At 49.3% G+C, this 15,008-nt stretch overlaps 1 protein-coding gene across 1 annotated transcript in view; it reads left to right on the top strand.

Annotated features, from left to right (window-relative positions):
- The first annotated feature begins 7,099 nt into the window (after positions 1-7,099).
- Positions 7,100-15,008, top strand: part of GFRA4 (GDNF family receptor alpha 4) — a 73,202-nt gene continuing 65,293 nt past the window's right edge. The window contains exon 1 of the mRNA XM_057401270.1: positions 7,100-7,551. Within this exon, the coding sequence (XP_057257253.1) occupies positions 7,512-7,551 (40 nt within the window). The 5' untranslated portion in view covers positions 7,100-7,511. The remainder of the gene's footprint in view (positions 7,552-15,008) is intronic.

Below are 15,008 nucleotides of genomic sequence, written 5' to 3'. Positions count from 1 at the left end.
ACAATTCAATTGCAAGAGGGACCCAGGAGATGCTCCACTACTAGATGAGCTCCCCAGACCAGCACTGTTCAATATCACTTCTCCATTAGCCACTACCTTACTTTTGGCCTTGTTCCCTCATCAAAAGCTGTGTTTTCTTGCTAGAGTAACAAGGTTACCCCATGGCACTGCATCAATTTTCCATTTAAAATCCAAAGAAAGGAGGTTTTCTTTCTCATGTCCATTTATCTGTTCCTAAACAAATGCATTTTATCCAGGAAAATACCAGGTTTGCATGCTGTGATCTCTTGGCCATTCCCCACGTCTTCAGTTCCCCATTCCCCTCATATTGTTATAAAGCCCAGTGAAGCTTTGAGCAGAGATTTGCATCTCTGATGTCTCTTGGATTACTTCTGTCTTTCTGATGTAAGCACTGCTTTTGCTGGTCCCCAGTCCAGAGGCTGCCCCTTGACTGGATAGTTTCTGGTTTGCATCCTTGTCTCCAAATACAAGTTTGCACATGTTGATCTGTGGAGCTATGGTGATGGAGAGTATGCAGTCCTTCTGATATGATGTTTTGGGGGTTGGAGCTTCCCTGTAGTTCCCATTTCTCAATGCATTTCCTTTCTCAGTGCACCTTGCTTTTGCCACCCTCTTCAACAGTTCATCTTAACTGAAAGCAAAGGTGAAATCCTTATTGTTTCCCAAGGGATACCTACATTATGACAAGACATACAACTGGATATCAGCCATAATCTCTTCCTTCATTTCACTGTATAATGTATGCCCATCTTCTCTGTTTTCTTTTCAGTGTATCTTATGAATAGATATACGAAGAGTACAGGCAGGTTTGGGGTCACTACAACACCCAGATTCCTTTTCCCCTTTGTTTGCCTCCACATAACTACAAACCATGGAAGATGAACCCTGCTGTATCCCACCTAAGGGATGGCTGCGGTCCAGCAAAGTGAGGAGTGTGATGTGCTGCATTTATTGATGGTGTAACTCTGCAAGGTAATGTGGTCCTCCAACTGACCTGGCTGGGAGCTCAAGCTTCCCAAGATCTCAGGCTTCCCAGGATTTCACCAAAGGAACAGAGTTCCTAAAACCTTCAAGGATTCCCAAAGTCTTTGCATTTTCCTGGGAAGCCAAACCTACTAAACTAAGCAATGAGTTTGGACACCCTACAGGTGCTGAGACACTCTGGAGTCCTTGGAATGGAACAATGAATGTCTTCCGAGAGAGGTTTCACAGCAGCCACAATTAATTGCTTTGGGTGGTTTTGTTTGTTCCTTATTTGCTCCTAAATGGTAGCAAGAAACTCTCCTTCCCTCGTGGCAGCCTGATTTAATAGGTTTGTAGGACATTATCCCAGAAGTTCAGCAACCAGAGTCCATAACAGCACATCTGCAAGCAATAAAGAGGAGTAAACCCCCTAAACTAGCAAAACCCAGATATGTTTCCAATTCACAGCCCTTACAATCTCACAAACAGCTGATAAGCCAGAACCTAGACCCTCCCCCTGCCCTCTCCTTAAAGCCAGCACCAACACCACCTGATTAAGAAGGGGGTGTAGAGAATGCAAGTTGGTGGTCAAGCACAGCAGGTGAGGATGAACATCACAGCAGCTCTTCCAGCTCAGGACAAGGTTATAGGATCACAGAATCATAGAAGAATAGTTAGGCTTGGAAAGGACCTTTAGATCATCCAGTTCCAACCCCCTGCCATGGGCAGGGACACCTCACACTAAACCATGGCACCCAAGGCTCTGTCCCACCTGGCCTTGAGCACTGCCAGGGATGGAGCATTCACAACCTCCCTGGGCAGCCCATTCCAGTGCCTCACCACCCTCACAGGAAAGAATTTCCTTCTTAGATCCAATCTAAACTTCCCCTGTTTAAGTTTGAACCCGTTACCCCTTGTCCTGTCACTACAGTCCCTAATGAAGAGTCCTTCCCCAGCTTCCTTCAGATACTGGAAGGCTGCTATGAGGTCTCCATGCAGCCTTAGGTTAATCTGTTTCTGACAGTGGCCAGTATTGGTAAGAAGACAATAATAATGGGAATAGCTTGGGCCAAAACCTTTACAGAATACTCCCTTAACCTCCAAACTTGCAGCTCTGGGAGCTCCTGAGCTACAGGTAAGGTTTCTGTACTTAATGTACCCTGACTGGAAAAAGGTTACTCCTTACTTGCTACTGGAGTCCTTACTGTGAAGTAATCTGGTTTAGTTTTTTGGAGCTATGTTAGCTTCTAACACTTACAAAGTCCTATGTGAAGGCAGCAACACACCAAAGATCCACTTTTTGCAATCAGTTTTGGATCTGTTTTCTTTTACTTCAATTTCTTGGCCCTCACTCTGGTATGAGATGAGGCAGAAGACAGATGATGGCCATCCACCTTGTCCAAATAGATCTGTACTCTCTACCACCTGCATCTTCTCCAGGCTGAAGAGAAGATGTAATCAAGCTAAAGTTACTCTTTAGAGCTACAGAAGCTGATCCACATCTTAGATCCTGTGGTATAGATGAAGCAGGGGAGAACAACCTCTCACCTGGCTCTGCAGGTTGAAATGGCTTTTGAGGGGGGTGTTTGGAAAAGATCTAGCAGCTCCAAAATCCTAGTGGCAAGCGTGGTATTGACTTCCATTGAAAACTGCTCCCCCTGCTCCATGTTGTCCTCAGGGAGGGCATCAAATGAGCATCCTACAGGTAGGTGTGTATGTGCCAGTAACCATCCTACTGCACCTCGTTTGGGTGACCTCCTCATTTTTGCTCATATAGAATGAGGTTTCCTGCCTTCACCTCTCTCTTTGATGCCCATCACTCCCTCCTCCTTCCTAGGGTTTTCCAACTGGATTTTCCTCCGCTGGGTTTTCTTCCTGGGCTAGACAGCCAAATATTTCATGTGAAGGGGAGACAGTTTGTCCTTTTTCCTCCTGTTTGTGAACGTTCTCAGCACAGCAGGGAGTGTATTCCTGTTTTATTGCTTTGGTAAATATTCCTCTTTGCAATCAAACTTTTGCTTAGGACCCACATATTTTGAGCTTGACAGGCAAAACAGGATCCAGCTTGGGCACTCAGATTATTGCTGGAGTGAAGAAGGACTGGGTTTCTGCAATCATTTGGTTTATGCACAGCTGGTGTGAGGCTGGATGGGTTTCAGAAGTTTTGAGCAGTTACAACACAATCTTACCAACCATATCACCATCATCATCATCATCAGTGTTTTTTGAAGCCACATCAAGGAAGCTTGCAGGGCTGACCTGAAAGCGTGGTGTCTTTTTTTGACCTTTCTTGGTACGAATTTTGAGGTTTTCCAAATGGTTCCAAACAGTGAAGTCTAGAAATGTTTGGGGCAGGGAGTATTCTGGTGTTTCCCACTTTTGGAGGTCAAGATAGTCAGTGCATGGAGCTTCTATCCCACCTCTGCTGCCTGATGCATCCTCCCCATGTCTGCCTGGCTTTGTCTGCCCCCCCAGCAGCAGGTTTCCATAGATTCTTACTGTTCCCATCCTACTTTTCTAGACAGCTTCATGTCTCCTGACCAGCATTGATTTATCTTGTCTCGTGTGTTACAGCCCAAGAGCCCACCACCATTTCCATTAGAGGTGTTGTGAAGCAAGGGATGTTTGTGCATGAGTGCTGTCCATGGATGGAGGGATGCTTTGAATGGTCCTGACTGTTTTCCAGCTTCCCTGTGTTGCATGAATCCCTTAATCTCTCAGTCACCGCTTCACTGTTCATAAAAAGAGACAGCTACAGCTCTCTTGCCTTGTTTCTATGACTATTTTGGGATGAGGATACCATCTATTATCAAGGGAGTGTGCATGGTTGGGTCCTCCACAGCAGCCTTAAGGAAGACAAACCAACCTTGTGTTTCAGTTTCCATTGTAACCTGTTTCAGGCTCACAACTGGGTTTCTTTTAATCAGCATAGTTCATGTGCCTTCCCTGCCCAGTGATTTCTCCATGGACCTGCACGAACAATCCTTTCTTTCATTGCCTTTGCTGAATCTGTTGTCTGGGGCTCTGGGGAGCAGCTCATTGGGATAGGTCTAATATGAGCAACAATACTTTGATCAATACCTCGATTCATTTGTAAGGAAAGGTAGCAGGTAATTTCAGGAGAGGGGTGTGTATGTGTGTACAAGGAGTGGTTTTCTTCCTTAACTCTATTCATCTCAGCATCTACCCAGCAATTAGGAGAAAGACCAGATCCGATAAATAAAGCAGCAAGGAACAATGATCCCTCTTTCTTCATGGTATTTGCAGCATGTCTCTTCTGGGTGGCTTTTTCCAGTGCACGAGTCCTTCCCCTAAAGAAAAGGCAGGAAATGCCTCCCTGTTGGGATGGGTGGTAGGGGCTGTCTATGCCTGGACTTTCGCCATCTCCCAACCCCCTGCTATTGTCTATTTTCATCAAACTTGGGATGAAGTGTTGCTTTCATCGCACTGATTCACTGATGACTTCCCCTTGTACGGAGGGGGAGGTTGTAGCTTGTCCTTAGCCCAAGAGGGGACAGCAAGGCTACTTTCACATTGCCTCCCCCAGCTCTACATGTGTGGGTGGAGGGGCTTGATGCTGCTTCACTGATTGGACCAAAAGGAATGTTTTCCTGCAGCTCAGACCTCACCAGGGGGACAAGACACAGTGCTAGGGAAAGAATCACAGAATCCCACATTGGTTTGTGTGGAAAGGGAGCTTAAAGCTCCTCCAGCTCCAACCCCTGCCACGGGCAGGGACCCCTTCCACTAGAGCAGCTTGCTCCAAGCCCCTGTGTCCAACCTGGCCTTGAACACTGCCAGGGATGGGGCAGCCACAGCTTCTCTGGGCACCCTGTGCCAGTGCCTCAGCACCCTCCCAGGGAAGAGCTTCTGCCTAAGAGCTCATCTCAGTCTCCCCTCTGGCAGGTTCAAGCCATTCCCCTTGGCCTGTCCCTACATCCCTTGTCCCAAGCCCCTCTCCAGCTTTCCTGCAGCCCCTTTAGGCACTGGAGCTGCTCTCAGGTCTCCCCTTCAGGAGTCTTCTCTTCTCCAGGCTGAACAAACCCAGCTCTCCCATCCCTGCTACCAGCACCCCTGTGGGAGGTGGGACACTGAGCCAAACCCATCCCTTCTTAATGAGTGGGGTGATGAGGCTTAGGTCAGCTGCTGTGGTCCAAGGGCATCAGAGCATCTCATTCCTGAGGGGAGGGCAAACGTTTTCCAAGGAAAATATTTTTATTTGCTTGTTAAAAAAGCCTACAAACCCTCCCATATGTTCCAGCACTATTCTTTTTCCTGGGCAAACAGCTCCTTCAAAAATAGAACACTAAAAAAGAATCTGCAAAATAATTAAAAATAATAATAAGCAGAAAAATCCAATAATTCCCCCAGTTTCCCAGCTGGATGTTTCAATTGCGTCTCATTGCCGTTGCAGTTGGAAATTTGCTTAAACACAATCGTACTCTTCTTAAGAAGTCAAAAATACCCCAGCTCCACAGTGATGCTTTTTTACTCCGAATGAGGTTTTCTTAACACTTTCTTTTCCTCCACTGAGTAGCTGAGGAAATGTTCCTTTGGGATGTGAATACAGTTGTTAAAGGCACTGATTTATTTACAGCTTTTCAATGCTGACAGAGGACTAGGAAACTTGCTAAAGGAGGAGCTCCAGCCTGGAACATGGAAGAAGCTTTCCAAAGGAGAGGAATGCCAAGGATCACACTTTCATTTTTCATTTTCCAAGAGGAAAAGGGAAATCAAAAGGAAAATCTCAAGTAGCGTTTTCTCCACTTCTTTATGCTAGACTCAGAACACCTACATGTGGCCGGAGGAATGACTTCCCTTCTCTGCTTTGCTCATTGGAAACACAGATGTGCAATTCCTCCTTTTTTTCCTAGGAGAACTTGCAGGAGGATTAACGTGGTGATGCCACGAGGAAACCAAGTTAAGAACCCTGAACAGCTCCAGCACAAAAACCTTCCCGGGGCATTTAAATACCTTCTCAGCTGAAATCCCTGACCCAGCAGTTGGGAAAAGCTCTGGCTACAGATGTTCAAAAGCATTGCCTGAGCTTTTGGCATGGAAAAAGTGCTCCAGTGCTGCTCTGAATCATTGGAGGAGCGTCTGTGTTAGGGAGATGGACAGGGAGGAAGGAGGGAAGGAAAGAGAGGAGAAAGGAAAAAGAAGGGATAGGCATTGAGAAGGGAAAAGCAAGGAAAAGAAGGGAATGGAAGGGAAGAAAGGGAAAGGAAGGAGAAGAGAAAGAGGGAAAAGAAAGGAGAAGGGAGTGAAAGGAAAGGAGAAGAAAAGGAAAAGAGAAGAGAAGGAGGGAAAGGAAGGGAAAGATAAGACCTTTGGAAGGGCAAGCCTGCATTAGGAGGAGGAACAGAGGGGCTGTGTTTACAGAGTACTGCCTTGGGAATGAGGCTTCTTCCTCTGTCGGTCAGTTAATTACTGGGTGAACCTGAAGGCATCACTTCACATTTTGTGTCTCAGCTACTCCATGCATGAAATGGAGGTAGTGGAAAACGATGCTCACTCATCATAAAGATTAAGGAGCCAGGCTCTGCTGCTTGGCTTCCTCAGTGTGGGTCACATGTTGGGACATGGAGATGAGGGGGGGAGATGCTGGGGGGTGAGAGAAGCACCAGGGGACCACAGTGAGGGGTCTCTTGCAGGAGCAGGATAGGGTCAGGGCACCGTGGAGAAACAGGTGTGGGGACATGGATGGAGGTTTATGGACCTGAATTTACAGAGGTGTTTTCTTGGAGGAGCTTTGGAAGGTGAACGTGTTATAGGGGATTAATGGAAGGTGTCATGGGAGGACGTGGCCCAAGACTTCAGGGCTGGGTCTCTGCCAGCAAACAGTCAAGACCAGGACACAGGTCCTAAGGGGATGGGGCTGTCGGAGGCTGCAAAGAGATGAGGGTTTGGGGGTGTGGGATGTGCTGCGACCCTCCAGGAGGTCACCGGGTGCTGAAGAAGACATCGCGGGGCTCGAAGGGACCATGCCCCGGGAGTACCTGGGGGGCTCCAACACAGCGGTCTAGGACCTGCTCCGGGTTGGAGGAGGCTCCACATCCCCTCCTCGCCCCGGGGAGGCGGGGAGGAGCGGGGCCGGGCTGCCAGGCCCCTCCCCACGGGGCCGGGGCGAAGCGGCGGCAGCCCGGGGAAGGCGGCGAGGGCTGCGGACAGAAGTTTGCTGCTGAAAGAGAGGGGAGAATTAATTATTTAATAAGAATAATACAACTGAACCTTCGAGGAAGCGCCCGCCCCCTCCCCATCCTTCTTCATCCCTGCGGGGATGCGGCGGCGCTCGGCCGGCGGCAGCCCGCGGTACCCAGCCCGGCTGCGGGCATGACCCGGGTCCGGAGCGGGGCTGGGCCGGCCGCGGTGTGAGCGATCGCCCCGGGGGCCGGGCTGGGGCGGCGGGGACGCCTCTCGCCCTGCCCAGCCTCCGCGCATCCTCCGCGGTGCCGAGCCGAGCCGGGCCGGTGGGTCCGAGCCGTGCCGAGTGAGTCGGTGTGATCCGCGCCGTGCCGAGCGGTAGGATGAGGGGCATCTTCTACTTCTGCACGCTGATCCTCCTGGGTGAGTAGCACGGAGGGGAGAACTTTCTGCTGGGGGTTGTTTCGGATACCCCCGGCCGGGGAAGGGGGCTTCCCTCTTCATCCCCCTTGGAGCAGTGTCAAGCCCCCGGGGCAGCATCGCCCATCTCTCTGCTGTGGACCGAAGCGCTGGGATGTTTCGTATTGTCACTCCGGATAGTCCTGTTTGTCGTGGAAATGGATAAATGTATCCCGGGAATTGAGGCTGGGGCAAGAGGAACGCGGAGGGGTTGTGTTAGGGGGCACGGACACGGAATTTGCACAGAACCGGGAGCCCCACGGTGGTGATGGAGATGGAATATGTCGGGGTTTTGGGCTTTGGGTTACGGGGTTGGCAGCCCCTGCTCCGTGCTGCGCTGTGCAGCGTCGTGCACAGTGTCCGGAGCACCGACCTGACCCCAGTGTGTGTCTGTGTGTGTGTGCTATGAGGTTCCTGCTGCAGATTTCTTCTTGTCCTCCCCCCAAAATGGGCTTTTTTATTGCATCGGAGCGAGGGGTCCAGGACCCCCGATGTCCTCCCTATCCCTTCAAGGGCTCCAAGGCAGCCTTCCTCCACTCTCGTGGCTGGGAGATGCTGTTCCCCGTGGGGTGCTGCCATATCCGAGCATATGTGGTCTGCAGCACCCTTGCTTTGAGCATCCCGCTCGTATCCTGCTTCTCCTCAGCTCGGAGCGGACGGTTCTCCCGCTTGCAATTCCCAGGGCTTCCTTATCGGTTTGCGGCTGCAGCCCGGCTGGGAGCCGTCTCTTTTGCCTGGTTGTAACCCCGACGGCTACCTTAGGGTATTATTTTCCCCTTTCCCTGTGCTTCTTGGAGGTAGCAAACCCAGAACGACTTTGTGCTGAAATAAACCAGGGAAAGCAGTGGGCAGGCAAAGGGGAGGATGCGCCCGTCCTCTTCGGTGATAAGGTCTTGGGACGTATTGAAGTGGCTGGGACATCCCGGGCAGCTTCCTCCGCCCCATGAGCATCCCTGCTGGGAGCCCACCTCCTTGGGAAGACCCCGGCAAGATTCTTCCCTCGGTGGGGAAAGCTTTGTCAAGGCTCCAGGTAACCCCTCTTGCCGGCTCTGCCTGTCACTAGATGTCAGCATCAGCAACTCTTGCAAGTCCCAAAGGCGGGTGTTGCGTGTGTGTGTGTGTGTGTGTGTGTGTGTGTTGTGATTTCGATCCCTCCAGAGGGACCATCTCCAGTCAGGGAGTGCTTTGCTCCAGGATGCTTTTGCAGCCAACGTGCCCCATGCTGGGATGGCTGCTGCCTGGCCAGGTCTGGAGCTGTGCCTTGGGCTGGGGAAGGTCCCAGCATCCCTCAGAACTGGAGATTTTTCCTGCTCACGGGGCTTTTGGGTGGGAGCCCAGGTCTCTGCAGGACCCATTTTCCAAGTGGTTCAGATTGACTGCCTCACTGATTGACTGCCTGATTGACTGCCTGCTGCACTGATTGATTTTCTCTAGAGAAAGCGGACTTAAAGAGCAAATGGGCAGCTCTCCATTGTCAGCAATGCAATTGGGATTAGTGGGCAGGTGTTAAGGATACACTCATCACTAGAGCCAGAGTAAAGCCGTCAGCTGGTATTCACCCTTTGGCCTTCTGATCCTTGGGTATCCAAAAGGACCTTTTCATCTCTGAACTGGCATTTGATCCCCACAGGCTCAGCACCCTCTCAGCAGATGCCATTCAGTGCCCTCAGCCTGCTCCCTAGGTGTTTTCTAGATGTCTGTGTTATGGATGGGTGAGGGCTGCTCATTTAGATGTGCCTGAGGTGATCCCCTGCAGGGACTGGGGGTGCTGGGCTGGAGATGACAACCTCTGCAGCTGCAGACGTGGCAATTCCCAGCTTCTCCATCACTGGCTGCACAGCAGAGTGAGAGCCTTGCTTTGTGTGTGTGTCCCCTGCCATTTTTGGGATGATCCTGGCTGGATAAGGCAAGGCTGGGAGAAATCAGGGATCTCCAAGATGAGATTAGGCAGCATCGCCATCATCCAGCCTGGATGGAGAGCTCCTGCTGCCACTTCATACCCAGCAAACTGGGTGGTACAGGGTGACCCAGCCCAGGCAACATCCATAGTTGAACACAACAGCCACTTTTCATGTAGACCAGGTCCCTGGCTTGTCCCACCAGCAGCCACAGGAGTGTCAGCAGCAAGGACAGAACAGAGTCACACAGCTGGGGACAGGGACATGGCTTTGGGGAAGTTCATAGTAGCGTCCTCTGATATTTGCTTGCATATGTGGTATTGGGTAGAAATCCCACCCAGAGGACAGTGGTGAGGCATCCAGGAAGACTCGATGGAAAATCAGTGCTCTGGAAAGCACTTCTATGATGAAATACAAAGAATATAATGAATTTTACAAGGACACTGTGTTCCACCTGCAACCAAAGCTTTGCCCATCCCTCATGCAGCTTTCAGAGGACACATCAGTCCCTGCACTAACATCATAATAATGAAAGGATGAGAATGAAAATCTGGGCTTGAGTTTAAGCAGCAGTGAAGTCCCCAGTGGGACCAAGAGTCATTTCTGGACCATTGCAATGGAGAGCAGGATCCCAAAATGACATCTGGGCTGTCTCCTGCTGACAACTGCTGCCTTTACCTGGCAGGTTTTACTGCGCTCCGTCGTTAGCATAATTCCTGGCATATGTTTCCCACAGGCTCTTCACAGATGCAATCAAACCCAAGGGATCGTCTGGCGGATTTTCACCTGGTTTTTGGGAACTCGCATTCCAAGGGGGAGAGCAAGGAAAAAAAAAACCTCTCTTGAAAAACGCATCTGTGTGCATGAGAGAGGGAAACGCTCCTTAAATTAGCGCCTTTGTCAGTTCTGACAGGAGCAATCCGTTACGTGCATCAATAAGAGTGGGATATTTCTGTCTCTCCGTATTGGTGTGGAGGAGAAATAAAACCTCTCCCTTAACAGGCTGCCCTCAAACACTGTGCAAATCCCTCTGCACGGATGTCGCTGCATCCAGAAAGTCGTTTTTCCAGAGCTCTGGAGCCTTAAATAGTAATTACTGCTGGGTAAAAATTAGTACTAGTTAAGAGGAATCATTATGACGAATTACTGTGGATGGGGTTTTATTTTGCTTTTGGAGACAGAAATGTCTTCTCTGCTCTCTCAGCAATTTTCACAGATGACTTCTATTGTGCCTGCAATTCCCCTCATTGTTTTCACACAAGACTTGTTCGTTTTTATAACTTTCCACTCGGTCATTTTCAAGCAGGGCTTTTAATGTCGCTCAACTTTCCCACCTTCCGATCAAAATCCTCTCCTACCCATGAGTTCTTTTTCCTTCCATTGGCCTTTATATTCCTTTGGCTTCCTTAGAATAAATGACCTCTTTCTTCTCAACCCCAAAGTGGGAAAGGACAGATTCAAAGGCAGTTCTCCTGCTAAAACAGCGTTTTCAGAAGGACACAATTCACTGAAAAAAGAAAAAGGAACCCAACTATAAAAAGCTTGTTCCTGTCAATCTTCAGTTCAGGACAGCTCCCTTGTTTCAAGTGCATCTGTCAAAGTCCCCTCTGGCAACACCCACTGGCAGTGAACTTCAAGCCTGGATGGACTGATGGTGGGAGCCTCGTGATAGCGGATGCAGGAGTAGGGCTGGGGAGGCATTTCCATCACCTTGTGTGGTCTGCCTTCATCTCTTTGGGTATCACGGCTTTAAAGGTTCAAATATGGGCATGTTGAGGATGGAGTCCTGGTGAAAGCTGAGTGGAAAACAGTGGCTGAGAGGATGAGTTTGAAGAGGTGGATGGGATGTGGAGCTCTGGATGGGATGTGGAGCTCTGGATGGGAAGTAGAGCCATGGATGAGCATTAGGTCCTGGAGATGGAAAAGGAGGAAGAAAGAAGTTGGGTGGGGAATCGTGTCCTGGAGGGTGTTGTGGTGTTCAAGGTGATGGAGGACAAGGACCCAGGAGAGCAGGGAAGGTTTCCAGAAGGTGAAGCCACCATTTGTCCTGAGTAAGGAGAACCTGGGACTGCCATAGGGTAGAAAAATGGGTGTGCAGGAAGGATAAGTATCTTCTAAGGTCACATCACATTAAAATCACCCACAACTCCTCCAGGATTTGGGTCTAATAACAAGTGATGTCACAGCTGACTATTGCTGAGCTGTAGTGAGCTTGATAGGTGTTAAGAAAGGTTGAATATGCCCAGGCATCCCCCTGCGCCTTACTGGAGCTGAGGTGGTAAGAAGCTCTACTCTAGCTCAGATCTACCTTAACGGACCCCCAGAGATAGAGACCAAATCTCTCTGGGATGCTGGTCCACTGCTTGACTGCCCCCATGGGGGGAAAACAAGTGCTTCCCTGTATCCCATTGGATAAGATATATATTCCCCAGCTCTAAAGTGCCCTGGCCATACCCTTGGATCTCATCTTGTCACCTGCCTCCATGCAAATCTCTCTTCTTCCTTCACAGGTAGCTCCCCAGGGGTTCCTCCTTCTGTCCAAAGCCATCTGGAAAGCAACTTTGCCTGAAAGATACAGTAAAAATAGTTGTGCTGTGGTTTTGATTTATTGAATCCAACTGGAAAACCCTGTCTGCAATACCTGCCCTCACTGAGTGCTTTGACAGAGCTATTAGCAGCACTCCCCACGCTACTGCTGACATATGGGCTGGGGTGTTGTTTGCACACACACAAGTGCAGGCATCTGGCTTCAAGTTCACGGGTCCAGTTTATTGAGGAGAAAGGAATGGGGCAGTTTTTCTGGTGTTTCTTCCAAAAGCAGGATCAAATGGCTCATCTTTCATACATCGCCAGGCTAAGCCATCTATTCTTTGTGCCCAAGGGATGGCAGTTCACTTTGGGATGGGATTTTAAACAGGTCCAGATGTTACAGGGCTGTGAGTTCAGACCTGAGAAACTGGTGAGTTTGGCTTTCCTCCTCTCTTCCCCTTACTTGTACAATGAAAATAAAGGCCAAGCACATAAGCTGAGTCAAGACTCAGCTTTAACGTTCCTGTCTGAACTGCAGGTCTTTAGCTGTAAGTGCTCCTTGCTCTATGGATGGAGGCATCATACACGTGATTCAGATCTCATCTAGTGGAAGGAGTCCCTGCTCATTACAGGGGGGTTGGACTAGGTGACCTTTGAAGGTCCCTTCCAACCAGACTGTTCTATGGTTCTATGATCTCTCCTGCCTTAAGGGAGTTTAGCCGCTAAACCCATCAGGAGCAGAGGTACCCATGAGAAGTGCTTGTTTCTCCAGACAGGCAGCAACAGGAGCGTTTTTGGGAGTCTCTGTCTGTGTGATTTGATGTCTCTGGAGGCTCAGAGCTCAACTAGACCCAACAAATGCTCCGGCCAGGTCTTGGGAGGGCTCCAGGGTGCCTTCAAAGATGGCAAGTTGAACATAATCTCTGCAAAACAATCAGGCTTCGCTTCAAGCCTTGCATCAAACGGGGCCTGCTGATGCCTCTGCAGCAGCCACCTGGGAAATCCCATCATTCTTGATTAATCAGAGCAAAGGAAACACAGGGCAGCTACAGCCTCGTGGGAAGGCAGCCTTCACTTGCATGACAGCTGTGCAGCTTTTGGAGCAAACCTGGTGTCTGGGCCGCTCATACAGGGTTCATGTGGTCCTGGCCGTGAGGATTTTTCATAAGCACTCAAATCAATCATAAAGGGGTTTGGATTTCTCAATCCATCTTCTTTTACAGCCTTTATTGAATGCTTTGCTCTATCGTTTTTAACTCCTGCTGCCTATACTGAACCCTCCATAAGTATCAGCTCCATCATGCTTAGGACTTGAATTTCTTCCTGTCCAGTGCTCATCTGCATCACCCAAAACTAGCGTCCAGGTCCTACAAACTGGCTCCCAAGGTGTTGTCTGGAGATGCAATGATTTGGCTTGCAGCCGACCTGGCCCCTTCAGACTTCTCCCAAAGGAAAAACCAGGAGGAAACTCATAGCTTCTCAGAGCTACCTGTCTCTGTGACTTCGGATAAACAAGCCTTAATAACACACTAGCTATTTCTTCTGAGATTATAACTGCCATGCATGTGAAGATAAATGCATCTCCCATGACAGCCTTCCCAGCAATATCTCTTAGATATTGTACAGCCGACTCGGTTACCTGCAGCCTGGAAATAGGGAGCAGATGTCTCCTGTAGCACCAGGCATTTTCCCCTTTGTTGCTGTCTGTGTTCTCTTTTGATGTTCAGCATGTACAGCAGAAGGCACCTTAAAAAGATGTCACGAGGCACAGGGCGACATAAATCCATGCACACTGAATCTTCTGTAACACAGGCTGCAGGTTCGGATGGTGTGTTTGCTATCTGCTAATGGAGAGGAGAGCAAACCAGCACACTGAATTATGAGACAGGGCTTGGAATTAATCAAAGCTGTTTGACCTGTTTGTGTAAAGCCCCAGACAAGGCTGAGTGGCCTAAGTGTTTCCTCTGCGTGGTGAGGCATTGCACTCCTCCTTGCCGGGGTTAGTTGATTTGACACAAGAGTTAGAGCAATTTCATGTAGATCTCTTCTTTCTTCTTCCCTTTTTTGCCCCTTCCAATCTGTTTTGTTTCTTTCTCTTGGTAAGAGAACATAACCCAGAGAGGCTGCTTGAGGCCTTGGTCACAGCCACATCATCTTTCAGAGAAAGAGCATGGGCAGAGGCATCTCAGCTGAGCTTTCCTTCCAGTGTGGGGGGGAAAAAGGGGTTCATGGTGCTCACAGCCTATAAATATACTCAAGGTAATGCAAGGGCACTGTTCTCCACCTCACAAAGAGCTGAAGTGAGAAGGAACCTGAGCTGTGTGTTAGGAATAAAAGCTTTGATTTTCAACCAGGACAATATCTGATTACTTAAAAGAAGGGAGAAGAGCAGGTTTCCCTTTGGGAAGATGATGGGATCACCTGGGGGCTTGTCAGGGTTTTTAGGCTTTAGTAAAACCTGAAGCCATAAGCTATGCTGCCCCAAGGAATTCCTGAATGGTGGTTGGGTGCCCCGTTCCAGAGAATTTAATGAAGTCATAAACACTTTGGGTTGGAAGGGACCTTAAAGCTCATCCGGTTTCAACTCCCTGCCACAGGCAGGGACACCTTCCACTAGAGCGGGTTGCTCCAAGCCCCGTCCAACCTGGTGTTGGTTTTCTCTATTCCATAAGAATGAGCAAGTTTTTATGATGATTTAGGATGTTAATTGCAGGGAAAAATCTGAGACCCAGATGAGGAACTTCCTCTAGGATCCAGACTTAGAAAGCTCTCCCTGTGTTTTGGGGAAAAGATCAGGAGGTGCATTAAACTAGACTTCTCTGTCAGGGCCAGAAGGTATGGGAAGAGAATAGAAAGGAAGGTCTTCAGCTAATTCTGGTCTGGATATGGGAAGCAAAGAAGAGGCTGGATGGAAGATGCAGATGAAACTTAATAGGGAATCCAGGAGCTGGGAGTAGGAAAAGTGTAGGATTGTGAAGGTCTCAGAGCCATTCT

Source organism: Pezoporus wallicus, unplaced genomic scaffold (genome assembly GCF_028554395.1).
Source record: "Pezoporus wallicus isolate ANWC-B61680 ecotype Strahan unplaced genomic scaffold, APGP_CSIRO_Pwel_v1 contig_8837, whole genome shotgun sequence".
Taxonomy (NCBI): domain Eukaryota; kingdom Metazoa; phylum Chordata; class Aves; order Psittaciformes; family Psittacidae; genus Pezoporus; species Pezoporus wallicus.
The sequence above is the reverse complement of the archived record's forward strand: the minus strand, read 5'-3'. Positions and strand labels throughout refer to the sequence as shown.